Raw genomic sequence first — 18,090 nt, 5'->3', positions numbered from 1 at the left:
GCAGTTACACATGCAGGTCTAATTGCAATCTCTTTGTAAACAGCCTCTTCATATTAGAGGTAGTTTAGTTTTACAGACCAGAACTTAATTTCATGTTTATATGTTCTATAAAACACTGTGGCTGTATATACGTCAAAAACTATCTGTAGTGAGGATTCCCTTTGAGGAGAAAGAATTTTCCTGATCAAAGGTGTGAGAATTCCCTTTTAGATTTACCTTACTGTTTGGGTTGCATAAAATTGCCTTCTCCCATCCCATGCCTAGTTCAGAAGTCAGAGCAAGTCCTCTACGTGACCTATCCTACCACCAACAAAACAACTTGAAATTAATAAAATGCCCACCCTGACACTGAATTCTCCAACCTAAATTTAGTCATAGACACAGATAGGATATTAAATTCACATATGTACATTACATGCTAGTCTGCATGAGTCATGTACACATAGCTAAGAAAGGTGCTGTTGAGAGTAGGCAATAGTTGGCAGAAAGGAGGTAAAAAGCGTGCTCAAAGAAGAAACTAAATTTCCCTGAGCTTTTGTAGTCTGCTTCTAAGCAAATTGAAAAAGGTTAGCCCAAATAACCTCCAGCTGAGATTTAAACTAAGTAATGTGACTTATTCTGTAAAGACTAGACATGCCTATACAATTGGTAGCATTTGGAAGAAATACAACCTCCCAGCTGAGACCAATCCACTCTGGAGCACAGTTACACAGGTGAGTTTGCCTATAAAAAGGACTAGAAGCTACACATCAAAACCAGTCTAGAAAGTTGTTATCTACTGTTCTGTAGCGTCTATGTTCTGTTTCCTAGGCAATAGCTACATGTTTAATCTTAGTAGGTATATGCCCCAACTGTAACAGAACTCTCTCCTCATTTAGTTTCTTTTGTTGATTTTACCACAAAGGAACCAATCCAGCTCCATGGCTTATCACTTCCTGTTGCTTGAGGAGGTTTCCAGGCATTGCAGAAGTTAGTACTTTAATAGAGTGAAATTTGTTCATGTTTTCCATTTATCATCTTTAGGATCATAGTAGCTAGATATTTGATCTACTTTGTGACAAATCCAGTAATAATGGTGAGATAGTGCTTGACTTTATTAGTATTTCAAAATATAAAATGTGAAAATAATAAATCCACAGAAAACGTGGCAAACTGTTTTCAAAAACCACTGAAACACAAAGTTGAACATAGATATATCTTAGTCAAATCTCTTTCCCACTATATACAAATAGACAGAAAACATATCTCCTAAGCTTGTTGGAACATCTCTACTGAACAGAGTTCCGTCCTTGGCGTGAAAAGGACTTTCATAAATCTTTTCTGTATGTGCCTCTCAGTTACTAATTTACTTTTCATATGGAGAAGCTCCACCTGCAGCTGTCACACTTGCAATGCAGATGATGAACCTGCAGTCAGCCTCCTGCCAACCCGATCAAGAGGTGTGGAGAAGGATGGGTGAAGGTTCTTACGGACCCAGGACAAAAGAGCGGAAACTGACCATCTGTAATAACACAACACAACTGGAATCTCTGAAAACAAGACCAACACAAACAGTGAAAACATGCACCTAGTTGTAAATGCCTTTGACATTTATGTACTCATTATGTCAAGAAAATATACTCTGTAGTAGTTGCAAATAAGTTTGAAAAAAATTTAAATTACATCAAATTCAATACATGTCGCCCATTTCTACCGAAAGTGACTAAGCTGAGTAATCTCGGGAGCATTGAGAGGCTACCTGCGAAGGCCACGAACGGTGGCTAAGGCACATTGAGAAGGCTAAGGATGTGGGAACCCGAGCTCTCTTTATTTGGTTCCTCAGAATAGGAGGCTCGGTAGCGTCCACCAGTGGAAAAGGGAAGTAACACGGACACGTAGTGTTCTGTCCTGGGGGATGTATCTGTGGGAGAAAAAACGTTATGAAGAAAGAAAAGCTAGAGAGGGCTATAGCAGGCGGCTCCACTACTGCGCCGGAGGGAGTGCCGGGTTCAGAGGACCGGCCCCGTCAGAGCCGCTCCAAGAGGGACAGAGCTCTCCCTGCGGCACAGGCCGCACCCCCCGAGTCATTCCCATTCCCTAGGGAGCCCCTTCCCGCCGAGCCCCGAGTCCCGCCTCCGGCCCCGCGGCGGCTGGGGATGGCGGCGCCACCGAGCCCGCTTCGCGACGAGATAGCACCGCCCAGCTCCCGTCCGGCTCTGGGGGCCGGCAGCAGCCGCGCCCGCCTCCTGCTCCACCGCCGCGGCCGGGCCGCAGCCCGCTCCCAGGGTAGGGTCCGCTGCCGCCGCTGTTGTCCCACTGAGGCGGACGCTACCGGCGCCCTTGTCCGCAGACAACCGGGAGGTTGCGCCGCTTCCTGCGCTGACTGGTGGCGGGGTCCTGGTGCCCCTCCCCGCGCCGGTTGGGAGCTGGCGGAATAGGCTCCCCGTTCCCCGCTGCTTCTCCCCAGCGAAGCCAGCAGAGAAGCTGACGCGGGGGAACCTGCGCGCACGGCGTCCTCCGCATTGTGCGAGCCTGCATAGGCACGGCTGTGTGCTGCCCCGAGTCTCCCGCCCTGGCATTACATATAGCTGGGGGGCGGCGAGCGGAGACGTGAGGGATGCTTTTGTGCGCGACTGCAGGCGAAGCAGCGGGTAACGGCAGAGCTAACGGCGGCTGGAGCTGTGATTGCGAGGCAGGTCGGGCGCTGCGGTCACCCGCAGCTCTCCCGGCGGGAGAGGCCGGGCGCGATGCCGAATTAGGCGACTGGAGAAGTCCTTGCGAGCTTAGGGGTAGGCTTACCAGCCCGTAACCGGCCCAGGTCCCAGCGGAGCTGGGAGGGCGGTCGGGCAGCTCCCCATGGCGAGCAACCGCAGCATCGAGCTGGAGCACTTCGAGGAGCGGGACAAGAGGCAGCAGCGCGCAGGGCCGCGCCGCAGCGGCACCGGCGCGGGCCCGAGGGGCAACGGGCTCATCCCTAGCCCCGCGCACAGTGCCCACTGCAGCCTCTACCGAACGCGGACCCTGCAGGCGCTCAGCTCAGAGAAGAAAGCCCGGAAAGCTCGCTTCTACCGCAATGGGGACAGGTACTTCAAGGGCTTGGTGTATGCCATCTCCAACGACCGCTTCCGCTCCTTCGACGCCCTCCTTGCAGAGCTCACCCGGTCCCTGTCGGACAACGTGAACCTACCCCAGGGTGTCCGCACCATCTACACTATTGATGGCAGCAAGAAGCTCACCAGCCTGGATGAGCTTTTGGAAGGTGAGCCAGGGGAAAGCAGTGTGCAGGCTGTGGGTAGTTCTGCCCTGGCATGTTGAGGTCTGGGAAGAGGTAGTATGGGGCCTGCTGGTTGGGTTGCAGGCTCTCTTTGGACTGAGTTTCCCTTTCTACCCTGATATAAGCCCAGAGAGGTTGCCTTGAAATTCGGCAGCCATGGAGCCTCTGAGGGCAGATGGTGCTAGTGCCTGTTGTGGTGCATTAGACTTCCTTTATCCCAGTGTGGACCATCCACTTCTCATCACCCAGACGAGTGCTCTCTGTAGGTGTGTGTGTTGACTGTAATGGTAGTTACGCAGCAGGTGTAATTTAGAAGAACCACAGTAAAATTCTTGGCAACCTTTCAGTCATCACCATTTGTAAGAGAGAGAAATGCTGTAATTTTAGTTATTGGATGCCTCACAATGGCTTAAACTTTAAGAGAGAAAGCCCCTATGCTGTGAAAAATTATTAATGCTTATTAAACCAAACTGGTATTAAACCAAACTGGTGTAAAGTGATCTTTCAAGTGTGATCAGAGTCCATATCCATAGAAGGAATTATATAGCTCATCTGACTTCCAAAATAATTTTATAGAATCAAATGTTTTTCAGGATTGTTCCAAGTAACTTTTGATAATGCAACTTAGTTGCTAAGTTTATGTAGACCTTGCAAGTCTGAGCAGAGCAGTGCTTGACTACATCTCAAAATGGGGCCAGAAGCACTTTTTCTTCCTGAATGAAACATGCTGCTTGGTTTCAGGGAACGATAATTACCAGAACAAAGAGCAGAATTCCCCCCATATTCTCACATGATGTTTTCAATAAAGTTTAAGCTCAGCATTGCATGAATCAACTTTTCAAGTGTATTGGTTATATTGTGCACAATATGAAGTTCATAATCAATTTGCACTCGATGCTTCTCCTCAGGTATCTAATACATTAACCACAGCAGTGTTCCACCTGGTGACTGTATGCCAGGTGTAGCTGATTTGCATTAATGAATTACCATTTGTAGGTCTTCTAATGCCTCCTTTGATTTGGAATCTTCCCTTTTCAAAGCAATACTGGATCACACCTGGGGAATTTGATGAGCAAGGGAACATGAAGTTTCCTTTATGTCATCCACCAGTAAAAGCACTGGAAGCTAGGGACTAGCCATTCCAAAACTTTCAGTAGGAAAGGGGAGGCTACAACACGTGGTGCATCAAGGAGGTCTCGCTCAAAAGATATGCATGAAAGCACACTTTATAGTGGCAACATAGTGCCTGAAGATTTCCCCCATCGTGTGATCTTCCATGAGGCTGTTCCGCAGTCAAAACAGAGGAAAAGTGAAATGATTGATGCTGGTTCTGTGATAATAAGGTAGATGTGAAATCAACCAAAAACTGTCCCAAGATTCAGTGATTAAGTTAGAGGTAGCTAAAAAAAGATGAAAAAATGCTGGAGTGGGGATGGTAGGGAAAGTAGATGAAGAAAAAAATTGGATCAACTAATAAATTGGGGTGACTTTTGAAACGCTGCAGAAAGAATGATCTTAAGCTTTTATGGCTTAAAATAAAACAAGGGCAAAATGACTTGCTGGACAGCAGTATAAATGCAGTGTATACTCTCACAACTCTATTTAAGTTAATAACTGAAAGCAAAAACTTACTTCCTGTCTCTTCAAATACTTATTGAAAGAGTGACCTTTGTTGTTGCTTTTCACTGGAAGACTAAAGCAAAATAAATGTCACAACTGAAATGCCACTTCCATGCTTTCTCAATAAAATAAAAGAGGGAAAAGAGAGTCCCAATTACTTAGTCATCTATTCATGACCAATACAACTCTTCGGGATCTTAAGAAAATCCTGTAGCATCATAATTGGATTAGTATGTTCTCCAATTAGCATGCTGAAAAACTTTGCCAGAGTAAGTCAATCGCTGTACAAAGAAACGCAAGCATAATCAGGGATGGAAAGAAAGCAAACAAGTAGTGGATCCATTATTCTTTGAAATTATTTGAGCTTTTCTGCCAGCTGTTTTGTTATAGAAGACCAGCTAGAAGATGACCTGGCTTGTTTTTATTTTCTTCATGTTCAGCACAGCAAGCTTGAATTTCTGCTCTAGAATAAAAGCTTGAACATTGGTGATACCCTGAAGCTTGAACTGCAGTAACATCAGGACTAGTTATGAATGGTGTTTTGTTGCATTCCTTTCTAGTTTTCAGAAAGGAAAATAAAATTCAAGTGCTACTATGCATGTCAGCTACTTGGATGAGCACCAGACTGAACATGACTACTTGATGCAATACCTAGCCTGTTTGCACGTCATCAATGTTGTTGAACTGGTACCCAAACTCACAGCACTTCAGGTTCAATAGTGACTGATGGCTCTGTGAAGTGAGCAGAAGGTGAGTGCTCAGGCACTCTTGCCAAGCCAGCAAGATTCGGATTAAACCTTCCTCAACAACAGCCTGTGTGTGTAGCTCTTGGGCATTAGCATGCCTCAGTGCAGGGAAGCTCTTTAAGGCCTATTTTCCATTTATTAGGTTAATAATTGCCTAAGGTAGAAAAGCTGGCAGCATCAAATTCTGTATCATAGTAGTCCAAACTATCTGAATTGAGTCACTGATGAATGCTTTTGGGGGTTTGGCCATTTTTGGCAATCTGTTTTGCTGTTTATCATTTAAAGAGGATAATAGCTAATGCACAGACATATTGTAGATTTCAAATATTGCTGTTACAGGTTTAGTCAGTTAAAAATGTTAAAAATTTGACCAGCCCGTGTTTATTATTCAGAAATTGACAAGCTCTTTTTTTAGCATATTGCTTTTCTTAACTGGATATGACAATCAAAAAAGCATGCTCTGCTGGACTTGCCTTAGGCAAATGTTTGTATTTCCAGCCCCTGTAGATTAGGAAACATTATGTCTCATGAGTTTGGCAGTTTTCATTGCTTTCTTAGAATGGGAGGAGTGAAAAATTTCATTGTCTTTCTGTTATCTTACTTGAGTAGATAGATACAAGGACAGGGGTTAGGAATGTGTGGCTTTCTTTTAGTTTTCTTTCTTTCAACTTTGTCATCAGACACTACACTGTTTTTTACTTATGAATAGGAGATTCCATGGGTAATTTTATATTTTCCTTTCAACAGTAATAATGGTTTCATCTTTGTCCTCTACTAAAGTTTTTTTTAATTGTTTGTCTAAATCCTTCAGTTTTCTTTAAAAATATTTGACACAATGGTAATAGTAAGAACAGTTCTTTGGTCCAGAGATTTGTGTTTTACATTTGTCAGTCATGCTCTGTCTTGCTATCCTGTGCTTTCATTGTCTTGGTAGTGAAAGACGTGGAGAGTCATGGCTGTTCAGGTTTGCTGCATAGTTGGGAGATATTGTTGGATTTTCAGAGAGGAAACGAAGTGTAGACTCTGTTCCTGGCAGGAAAAGTTATGTTGGATTGGCATGTGAAAGGAAATTTTTCCCTAGGTAGGAAGCATTGCTAAGAGTCTTTGTTCTTTCTACTACAATGTTTAATTAACATAGTTCTTTATAAAATGGCAGTAGTTTTGTCTGCACAGTTATACTGACAATCAACAGGCACCTGTAGCGAAATCTTTGGGCTGGAGGTAGGAAGGTTCTGAGCAGGGCAGTCAGTCCTTATGCATGGCTAAAACATGTAACACAGAACAATACCTGCTTTAAAGAAATGGGCTCTGCCACACTAATACAGATTAAAAGAGTGCTTTTGAAATGAGGTGTTGAATAATCCAGATATTTTCTGCCTTAGATCATTGTTGTTGTTACCGCATATGACATTTTTAATCCTGCTTAAGTACCTGTGATTCTAGTCGATGCACACTGTATATTAGGTCAAAAGTATATTTTCTCTTGTCAGGGCAAGCAGGTGATAACACCAAGTAGACGGTTTGTATTTTTGCTCCTTCGAAAAGGTATGATTATCTTCCTGTGCTAAAGCCAAATGCTGTAATGCTTTAAAAAGGGGAAATGTAGCATGCTTAACAAAGAAGGGTAAAAAAAAAGAATAAAAGAAGGATTTAAAAACAGTAAAAGCATATGCTTCCAAATACATGTTCGAGTCACTGTAGTTATGGAGTCCTGAAGCAATGGGGTGTGGATATGAAATATGGATATAATTGTTAGTTGGCTTCCCATTCAAGCAAAATAAAATAGTTCCATCGCTGTGTATCTTTTCATTTAAGGGATGGGAGAAACGTAATTTACCTGGAAAGAGTTATTTACTTACTGTGGAGGATACATGTCGTATTACTTGGGTTTGATAACCAGATGGCCTTAATTGTCTTCTAAAAGCTTTAACCCTGCCTGAGCAGGAGACTGGGACCAGATGACCTCCAGAGGTTCTTTCCAACCTCAACTGTTCTGTGATTCTGTGAAAGCATGGAGGAAACGATCTCTGAATGTCCTGACCAAATAAAGGCAAAAGAGAGCTAGGAGCAATTAGTCATCTGCTAAAATCCTGGTTGTCATCCCAGGTTTTAAGAAGTGTATGGGGAACTTAAATGCTATAGATGAGGGAAGACTGTGACTTGTAAAGGGTTATTGGACGTGATACGAAAGTGAAGGAATTGTAAAAAACTAACAAGGAAGGAAATTCTGTCAAAGGAAGGAAACAGAGACCTAAATAATTTTTCATGAAAAAGATCATTTTATTTTTCTCAATCTTTTAATACATACTGTAAATACAGTGTTCTGGAAATGTGCTTGCCTTTGTGTTACACAACACAAAAGGGATACTTTCCTGTGATTTTTAAAGTTAGAAGGTTAGTAGCCCTAATAACTACTGTGCTTTACTGAATAAGCAGCTTTTGTCACCCTTGAAGCTAGTGAGCTCCATCAAAAGAAGCTGAGGAACATGAGATGGATTGATGAAATGTACCTGGAAACTTGTCCTGCCCTATGTGCTTCACAGGGAACACACATTAAAAAAAAAAAAAAAATGGAGACTAATGACTTTCTTTCTGTAGGGATGTTTTTACCTGTGCCAGCTATATCACTCAGTTATGCAGTGTGTCATTTAAAATAATTATGCTTTATGAGACTCTCAGAGATAGTAATTAATGCTTCTTAACACCTTCCAAAAAACAAGCCATAAAACCTTGTCCAGAGACTTTTGTTTCAAATATCCTGACTCAGGATTTTTGAGTGTTGTACACATAATTTCTTCCTTACATTACATACTGTATCAACAGTTGGTTTAACCTAATGTTAAAGAAAATGAAGTATCTACAAGTCTTTCTTTAGTAGTCTCTGTTTTTAAGGATGGAAAGTCTAAATGCTTCTAGGCTATTTGTTAAATGTCTAGCAGTGGGCTTCAGCTCACAAAACTTGTGAAAAACCCCAAGTTGTCAAGGAGCTGTGTTTCCTTAAAACTGCACATAGTTGCAAGTGATGTATACTTGTGATACAAAAGGTAAAGATGCATCTTTCTTTTCAGTACCTAAAATGGCATGGATGAATTTTGGAGAGTTCACGTACTCCCTACTCTTTTGATCCCTGCATTTTCTTGAAAAGTGAGGTAGGCCCATCTCTGGTGAACAAGTGTTGAAGAAATAGGTGGCAAAATAAAACCTTTGTAGATGAGTTTTTAAGTAAGCAAAACAGTATTTAGGCCACTGATAGTCTATGGCTATTAGTCCCTTTGACCAACATAGTCTTGTTTTCTCCTTTATCCATTCTGTGTTCATCATCTGTGTTTCTCTGTTGTGAGGCAACAGTGAGTATTATGTTTAGGTGTAGCTATCTGAAACTGGAATCCTACAGTGTGCTTAAACTGTATACACACAGCACACACAGGTCCTTTCTTCGTCTGGTTATTAATGCAGTACAAGTAAATTATTTAGAGGCAGGTAATGGTTCCCTGATAATAGGCATTGTTTTGTGTCTTCTAGTTGTTTTTCTAATGCTAATAAGACATAGAGAATCAGAAGTAAACTTACTCCATTTCTTGATTATATTGTGACCCAAAATATCAGCAGATGTTACTCTTTTAAAGTGAACATATGCCCCATTTCAGGAATTTTTGGTGGTAGCAGGATTTCTTGGAAGAATTGACACTTCTAGATTGCTCTGGGTACTGTCATGAAGCGTTGGATGGATGGCACATATGGTCTATTGAAATTATAGTGCCAACTTAAAAGGAGATTTCAGACTTCTGCCAAAACTGCTCTGCAGCCTGGTTAAGCTTTCTGCTGTAGAATAGTTTGGCTGGGTTCAGAGTCCCAGCTGTAACCTACGCCTGTAATTCTTGCATTCTTTTCTGCATTTAAAGAAAAAGAAGAAAGTGTTGCTTAATAGATCTTTCTACTTCATTATTCTATAGTTCTTTATCTGCAAATCTCAATGTAGTATCAGTGACTAACTTCACAAACTGGTCTAAAAGCTAGGGAGCTGATTCATGTTAATGCTAATGTTGTAAGCTAGAGACATGATATTTATTTCCAGTAATGTAACTGCTGTGACTATGTGCTAGCTAAGGCTGGTATGCATTAGCTTTAGTCTTTCAAGACTATAAATGGAAAGTGGGCCTTCAAAGCATAAAAATGACCATATAGAAGTCAATGATGTAAATATTTGAAGTATCGTTTATGCCTGTTTGTGGAGTTGTGTCAACTCTCTAGGGCTGGTAGGTGTATAAATGACAAAAAAGAGCTACACCATGATCAAAATACCATTGAAGTTGTAGAAAATATTTTCTTAGTGACTGAGATTATATATATACTTAGGTTAGACTTATGAAAAATCACATTCAAAGCAGTTTTTGAAACAGCCAACCATATTTATGTATGTGATTTAAACTGTAAAATTATCTGCTACTTTGTTAACACTGTTTGAAATCAATTCACAAATACTGGTTTTCTGATAGTGTGGAGTTTATCAGAAGTCTGTATTTATATGTGAATTAATCCCAAACATTTAAAATCCAGTCATACATTGAAACTGTGAGCAAATATTATATATAACATTACACTTTCAGGTTTACTTATAAAATATAAAAGAGAGATAATACCCTTAGAAATAACTGTTTCTTTGAAACAGACATAAAGTTGCATTTTTTACTTCAAAAGATGGCTAAAATAAGAATTTAAAGAATAGCATAGTGTTAAAAAAATTGATTGCTCATCAAGGGGTTGTGTTTTCTTAGGTATGCTTTTTTGAATGTACTATTCTGTAGGAAAGCTTTCTGTAATTAACTTTATAGGTGTGATTTAATTTACCTTTGCCTTTTTTTTTCCTTAAATATTTGCTTCTGTTGAATAATTATACCCCTATTAAACCAAACAAACAAATTCTTAACTCTTTCTTAGAAAATCACTCATTATGCAGCAAGCAGCAATTGGTTTCCTAATCATATTCTGTTTCTAGCAGGTTTTTTGGTACTTTTCACGGTCTCAATAGAACTTAGAATCTGTGGGTGATCCTGGCTGTGGTGAAATCATTAGCAGTTTGAGTAGTGATTTCAAGAGAATGAAAACATCAATCTTTATCCTTTAAGTCATGAACCAAGCAAGTCACTTGGTGTATGTGTTTTCCCACAGTCCTTGCTCTAAAGCTGCCATATGTGCCTGCCTTGCAGGTGTAGCAGTAAAATCTGTTTTCCCTGTAAAACCTGTGTTACTAAGTTTATTCTATATGACTGATATAAGAAAGCAGGCATGTAATTTAAAACACTTACTAAACAATCTGTGGTATGCTACAGATGTCCAGTAATTACAGTAATTAGTAATTCATCTGCTAATTATAGGAAATTTTGCAATCAACAGGGGAAGTTCAGGTTAGATATAAGGAAGAAGCTCTTTACCGTGAGGGTGGTGAGGCACTGGAACAGGTTGCCCAAAGAAGTGGTAAATGCTCCATCCCTGGCAGTGTTTAAGGCCAGGTTGGACAGAGCCTTGGGTGACATGGTTTAATGTGAGGCATCCCTGTCTATGGCAGGGGGTTTGGAACTAAATGATCGGAGCAATCCCAGGCACAGCTACAGGCTGGGCAAAGAAGAGATTCAGAGCAGCCCTGCGAAGAAGGACTTGGGGGTGCTGGTCGATGAGAAAATGAACATGAGCCATCTTCAGTGTGCGCTTGCAGCCCAGAAAGCCAACCGTATTCTGGGTTGCATGAAAAGAAGCGTGACCAGCAGGTCGAAGGAGGTGATCCTGCCCCTCTACTCTGGTCTCGTGAGACCTCACCTGGAATATTGTGTGCAGTTTTGGTGTCCTCAACATAAAAAGGACATGGAACTGTTGGAAGAAGTCCAGAGGAAGGCCACAAGGATGATCAGGGGACTGGAGCACCTCCCGGATGAAGACAGGCTGAGAAAGTTGGGGCTGTTCAGCCTGGAGAAGAGAAGGCTGCGTGGAGACCTCATAGCAGCCTTCCAGTATCTGAAGGGGGCCTATAGGGATCCTGGGGAGGGACTCTTCATTAGGGACTGTAGTGACAGGACAAGGGGTAATGGGTTAAAACCTAAACAGGGAAAGTTTAGATTGGATATAAGGAGGAAATTCTTTCCTGTTAGGGTGGTGAGGCACTGGAATGGGTTGCCCAGGGAGGTTGTGAATGCTCCATCCCTGGCAGTGTTCAAGACCAGGTTGAACGAAGCCTTGGGTGATATGTTTTAGTGTGAGGTGTCCCTGGCCATGGCAGGGGGGCTGGAACTAGATGATCTTAAGGTCCTTTCCAGCCCTAACTATTCTATGATTCTATGTTTCTATATTAAGGTCCTTTCCAACCCAAACCATTCTGTGATACTTTTTCTTTTATTTCCCCCAGTTAGCACAGTTTGTGCTTCAACTTAAGACTTGGCTAAATGCAGTTGAATCAATTTGAAATTCATTCTTTTAAGGTATTACATTGGTTTATGCTGAAAGCACTTCCTTTTTTTTTTTTTTTGTTTATCAGGAGGTGAAGATTTTTGCTTAAAGGAAAAGAACTAATAAGAAGTAGTATGTAGTAAACAGGTATTGCAACCTATTCAGATAATCAAGAATTATTTTATTAATACAAGGGAACTGGTAGAAGGCAGAGAGTTTCACACTGTTTTAAAGAAATAAAGATCCTTTTGGATCAATACTTCTTCATAGTAGCTAATATGGGCTATGTTTTAGAGTTGTGCTGGAAAACAAAGCTGATAACAGAGAAATGTTTTAGTTACTGCTGAGCAGTGTTTACGCAGTGTCAAGGCCTTTTCTGCTTCTCGTATTGCCCTGCCAGTGAGTAGACTGAGGGTGCACAAGGAGTTCTGCTTGTGGAACAGCCAGAACAGCAGACCCCAACTGACTCAAGGGGTATTCCAAACCATATGATGTCATGTTCAGCATATAAAGCTGGGAGAAGAAGTAAGGGAGAGAAGGTTTGGAGTGATGGTGTTTGTCTTCCCAAGCCACTGGTAGGTGTGATGCAGCCCTGCTTTCCTGGCGATGGCTGAACACCTGCTTGCCTGTAGGAAGTCGTGTATGATTTTTTTGTTTTGCTTTGCTTGCCTGCACAGCTTTTGTGTTACCTGTTAAATCTGTTTTTATCTCAACCCATGAATTTTCTCACTTTTACCCCCCTGATTTTTTTCACCCACATCCGACCAGGGGAGCCGAGTGAGCAGCTGCATGGTGTTTAGTTGCTGGCTGGGTTTAAACCATTCTGCATCAGACAGTAGTGTAGTTGTAGAAGGAAGAATAATAAAACGATCAGCAGTTATGTTAGTAAGTCTATTGGTATGAATTAATACTACCAGCTTCTTTGAGATGCTTCTTATTCAGCAGCTTCGTGTGTAGAGATAACTTCATGGATAAAAAAATATTTAGAAAATAAGCATAGTCCTTTGAATCTGGTATTATGGGATGTAGAGGGGGAAGCCTTTGCTTCTGTTGCAGCTGAGCAGTTCGGAAGGGACTTTTTGAGGTCATCTTGTCTTGTTTAAAGCAGGTTAAAATCAGATTGCTTGAAGACTTGTTGCAACTTAACATGTAGTTCTAGGGGCAGTGTAAGCTTCCAGGTCACCACAGTTCTGAGGCTGTGTGGCATTTTTGCATTTTTTTTTTCCCCTATCTGCAGAATAGTGCTGGTGTGCATGCAGCTGTGTGGAAATCACATTCAAGGAGTTTATGGGCTAAAACCAACTCTTTTTAGTTTGCTTGTGTTTGGGGGAAAGAGGAGGAGTCTTGTCTGTATTGGTTTCTGTTTTGTGCACCATTTAGTCTATGAATATGAGGAGGAATGAGGGGTATGAACGAAGAGGAAGAATGCACGCAAGGTTGTGGCCTCCGTAAACCTTTACACCAAATTGTTTCTCTGTACCTCAGACTGTACTTTGTCTTTCAGATCACAGTAATTCTTGAGGGGTTTGACAGTAGTTTACTATCTTGATTTTAGAAACAGCTATACAACTTCTAAGCTAGATCAGCTCTCAAAACTAGAGTTCAGAAAGTAAAAGTATTGTTTAAAAGTTTTCTAGTGTCTATCTAAAAATAGGTATGAAATTTGTAACTTTTGCAGTACTGTCTAATAGATCTATGTGTGTTCTTTATTCTTCTTGCTGTGTACATTGTAGGTGAGTTTGGTTTGTTCCACCAGTAACCTTGAGCATGTAGCTTTAACCTTAGAACAGGCTAGGCTTTTTAAGATACAGGTAGCTATTCTGCCTGGAGGAATGGTGTTTTCTGTCAGTTTGGAATGATTCTTTTTCATCCTTATGGCAATTGTCTGCCTCTTCGAGAAATCTTTGGATGTCATATGTGAGATCCCAGGGATATGTGTTACAGAAATAACCCAGACTTTTTCATGGTTTGCATCTTGAGTATAGCTGTCAGACATTAAAAGAGTTGTGGTAATCAAACAACAATTTGAAAACTGTTCTCTTCTAAGGAGAAAAAAAAAAAGCCAGTTAGTCTGCAGACTTGCATTGTCTCAGCAAATGGAGAAAAGTAACAAATTCCTTAGGTCTACGTCATGATTGGTGCTGCTTTAAATAATTTGATGTAAAAATGTGTATTACTATTCTGTGGTAACACTTTTGTCCTCTCACCTCCCTTTTATGACTTCAGGAGATAACAGCAGTGAAGGCTTTGAATTAGGAAGGAAATTAAAATGGAGAAGTGTAAATGTCCTTTCATATTCCTGTCACCTCAAAGTCTCACTTGTGGCCTCAACAAGTGTTTCTTGTTCCTAAAAATGTTGAAGTGAATAAATTTCAACAGTGTATTCTTGGTAGAGAGGAAATAACTCTGGTAAATTAATGTGTCCTTCAGGGCAATCATCTTGAGATGCTTGAATTAACTCTGTTAAAGCTTGCTCCTTCAAAATAATTCATAATTAAGCATACGTATGTGTGTACACATCTTGAAGTATATACTTGAGGAATACGTAGGGAAGGGTCTGGCTATTTGCTGTAGGAGAATGCTCTTAATGTCATGTATTGTGAGCGCAAGTGATTTAAGCACTTGCAAAGTAACTCTGCAGTCAGAATTTATGATCCAAAAGAAATGGAAATATCTCCAACCCTCACATTACCCTCTACGTTGTTTTTTTTTTTTTTCTTGACCAGAGGTCTTTTGAAACCTGTTAAAACCACTCTGAGGGTATTGTTTGGGTGGAAAGCTGTGATAATTTACAGTCCTTCATTTAAAATGGCCTGCAGTTGAAATACAGGAAAATCACTCATGAAAAAGTTTTGTTGTTTTTTTTTTAATTGGCAAATAATATCTGCAAACCCCCTAAAATTATGAAAATGTCATCTTCTTTTCAGGTGAAAGTTATGTATGTGCATCCAATGAACCATATCGCAAGGTTGATTACACCAAGAACGTCAATCCAAACTGGTGTGTGAACGTAAGGACTGGGTCCACTCGATCCTTGACATCTTTGTCATCCACAAAGAGTGAAGTGAAGGAGAGTAAAGATTTCATTAAACCCAAATTAGTGACTGTTATTAGGAGTGGAGTAAAACCACGGAAGGCTGTGAGAATTCTGCTGAATAAGAAGACTGCTCACTCCTTTGAACAGGTCCTGAATGACATCACAGAAGCCATTAAGTTAGATTCAGGTGTAGTCAAGAGACTTTGTACACTGGATGGAAAACAGGTATGCGAATAAATTGCTGTGACCATCTAATAATTATGAGTTAATCTAAGCTTGTTTTCACAACTTGAATTATTTTCACTGTATATGCTTTAACCTGCTTCTGAATAAGGATAGTTAACAAATGGCAACTTTGAAAATTTGTATTAAAATCTTAATAGCTAAAAGCAACAAAATTTTATATAATGCAAAGGACCTTAACCACTTTACATTTCAAGTGAAAACAAAAAAAAAAATTAAAAGCATCTTTTTCATATAGTAACTCTGTTGCATAGCTAAGAAAGTACCTGTTGATTAAATAATGCAGTTTATTTTAAAGCAAACTTCTTCAAATACATCTCTGTTTTCAGAAGCAGAGTCATATTTTCAGATTACATAGTGCTGAGTGGTATAAGAAAAATACTGTTGCCTTCTTTCATTTCATTTCCACAGGTTACTATTTAAGTAGCGAAAGGACAGAAACATCATTCTGGAGGTAGTAACTGACATGATCTAAGGCCAAGAATTTTATGTGAAATGAATAATTCTGGAGTGGTGGTTATCTTAGCAACTTGTTTTTGCTTTTATTTTTACCAATTCAAAAACCTGCTGCCAGGATTAATGACAACAGGTCTTTATTCTCCCTCAGAAATACAAAGGAGTGGCCTACAGAATGTTTTGCTGTACCAGGTTTAAGTGTCAGGAATGTTTGCTGTCGATCAATCAAGTTAAGGACTCAGCTGTTCATGGAAGAGGACTTTGATACTTGATACTTTTATTTGACACCAGTATGGAACTTTGATAGCATTGCAACTTTAGTAATACAGGGTGACACAAGCTGTGAAGTAGATCACATTCAGTGTCAGGTATTTAGACTGTTATATTGTTGATCCTTACTCATTTAACAGGTATTTTTTCACACCTGCATACTTGTATATTTGCATAAACTACTTGTAAAAGTTTCAACTGTACTGAAACAGATGTAGGAATTTTAATTGTCAGGCTTTGTATAATGGTTATAATCCTATGGACTACTTAAAAAGCACCTCCTTGTGTTGAAAGTTGCAAGCAGATGCATTGCAAAGTAAGTGCACTTAAACAGATTGTCTCGATAGGAGGTCTGTCTCCCTGGTTGTGTTCTGTGTGCCGTGGATACCCCTTTTTGTAATTAAGTACTTGAAAAGAGCTTCTGTTCCTTGGCATTAAATATAGTGAGGCAAATGCATCACTAAGACTCTTGTTTTTCAGTATATGGTGGCACTGTAATGTGCTCTTTAGCTCTTCTAATAGGTTTGATTTTTAATGAGATTTGTTAATGTGATTTTTTTTTTTTTTTTTTTGAGAGAGAGAATCCTTTTTAGGAATGTCTGAAATTTAATTTAGTCATGTTTAATTTCATTCAGAATAAAATAGCTTTGAGGATATATATTATACAGTGGTCTTTTCTGCCCATGAAATCTTCTCTTACTTTCATACGTTAAATGATTTTAATCTTCTTAAGCAAGTAGATAGAGTCAGGAAAGTGAACTGCAAAAACTAGGATTTTCATTTCAGATTCACCTCTTCTATTTCATTGTTAATATAGAACACTCACTGGTCTGCGTTGATGTAGGAGATGCAGTAGTGTATCAGGGACCAATAAAGTTAATTAACAGTAAATCTCACATATTTTGCTTACACATTAATGTCACCACATTTGTCACTGTGGTGGATGATGGCTGTCTTTAGTCCACAGTGAGGATGGCTGATCATTAGTAATGCTCCAAAATAAGTGTAACATTTCTAATTGCTGCAGTATCTCCCCCTGTCCTTCTGTGGTAAAAGCAATAATAAAATTTGGACTGCAAATGTACATGTTTCAGCATTAGTAATGCATAAATATGGAGACTTCCCTTCCATTTGGAAGAAGGGCCTTTTGGCTTTTTCCATAGACTTTGGGAAGGAGCCTTTGCGTGCACAACCATAGTGGAATTGTGATTCATGTGATCATGGGATATAGTGTCCCAGATGGAAGACCTATGGCTTTAAACACCCTGATAAAAAGCCTCCTTCTGCTTATCTATGAAGATAGAGACTTCTGGGGAAAGTCTTTTTAAAAAGAGAGATTTGTTTGTTTGTTTGTTTTCCCAAAGTGAAGAGCTGACCCCAGTGTGAGGCAATAGGGACTTATTTTTTTTTTAATTTGCTCATTCCTGGTACATGTAGAGGTTGATGCCCAAAGGCTTTTTGGGGTTTGGCAAATAGAGTTGCTTTGCTGCCAATTACCAGTTGGTGGAAATTTCTAAGCCTATTTTCTCTAATGTAGTAATTGCTTATTCTTCTAAATCTGCTAGGAAGGCAGATCTTTTATGTTCATTGTACTGTTGGCACAGCTTGAAAGGCAACCATTAAAAAAAAAAAGGCATTTTGTAGATGGCTACGTTCCTATAAATGTAGCTCTTGTGTTTCTCAGGCTTTTGTGGTTTTTGGTGGTTTTTTTTTCTTTTTCCTGCTCCTTTATATTTTTATCTCTGAGGAAATTGGTATTTTTTTTCCCTCTTTCTTTTTCTTAGTGAGTAGGTTTAGGTTGTATTTTCTGTTTAATACAGAATTGATGCTGAAATTCAGGTTTTTAAAATATACATGTATAAAATTTGAGTCTTTTTGTTAGGGAATATGTTTGCTTGTTTACGTAGGATGACTTTGTTTTCCAATAGAATTTTTTAACATGTAAGAAATGATCATGAAAGAGCAGTGTAACAGAAAAGGATGTCTTCAGAATAGTTTTTATTTACATCATTAGTCCTGACTGTAGC

The 18,090-nt window shown here is 40.0% G+C and overlaps 1 protein-coding gene across 6 annotated transcripts in view; it reads left to right on the top strand.

Annotated features, from left to right (window-relative positions):
• Window positions 1-2,464: 2,464 nt before the first annotated feature.
• DCLK2 (doublecortin like kinase 2) overlaps window positions 2,465-18,090 on the top strand; it is an 87,424-nt gene continuing 71,798 nt past the window's right edge. For all 6 annotated transcript variants that reach the window (XR_008971307.1, XR_008971306.1, XM_057402040.1 and 3 more), the window contains exons 1-2: window positions 2,465-3,238; window positions 14,985-15,319. Coding sequence is in view for 4 of the 6 variants with exons in the window: in XM_057402040.1 (XP_057258023.1) it covers window positions 2,836-3,238; window positions 14,985-15,319 (738 nt within the window). In the remaining 2 variants the exon portion in view is untranslated. The remainder of the gene's footprint in view (window positions 3,239-14,984; window positions 15,320-18,090) is intronic.

This window comes from Pezoporus wallicus, unplaced genomic scaffold (genome assembly GCF_028554395.1).
Source record: "Pezoporus wallicus isolate ANWC-B61680 ecotype Strahan unplaced genomic scaffold, APGP_CSIRO_Pwel_v1 contig_7178, whole genome shotgun sequence".
Classification (NCBI taxonomy): Eukaryota; Metazoa; Chordata; class Aves; order Psittaciformes; family Psittacidae; genus Pezoporus; species Pezoporus wallicus.
Note: the sequence above shows the minus strand (reverse complement) of the source record. Positions and strands in the feature narration are given on the sequence as shown.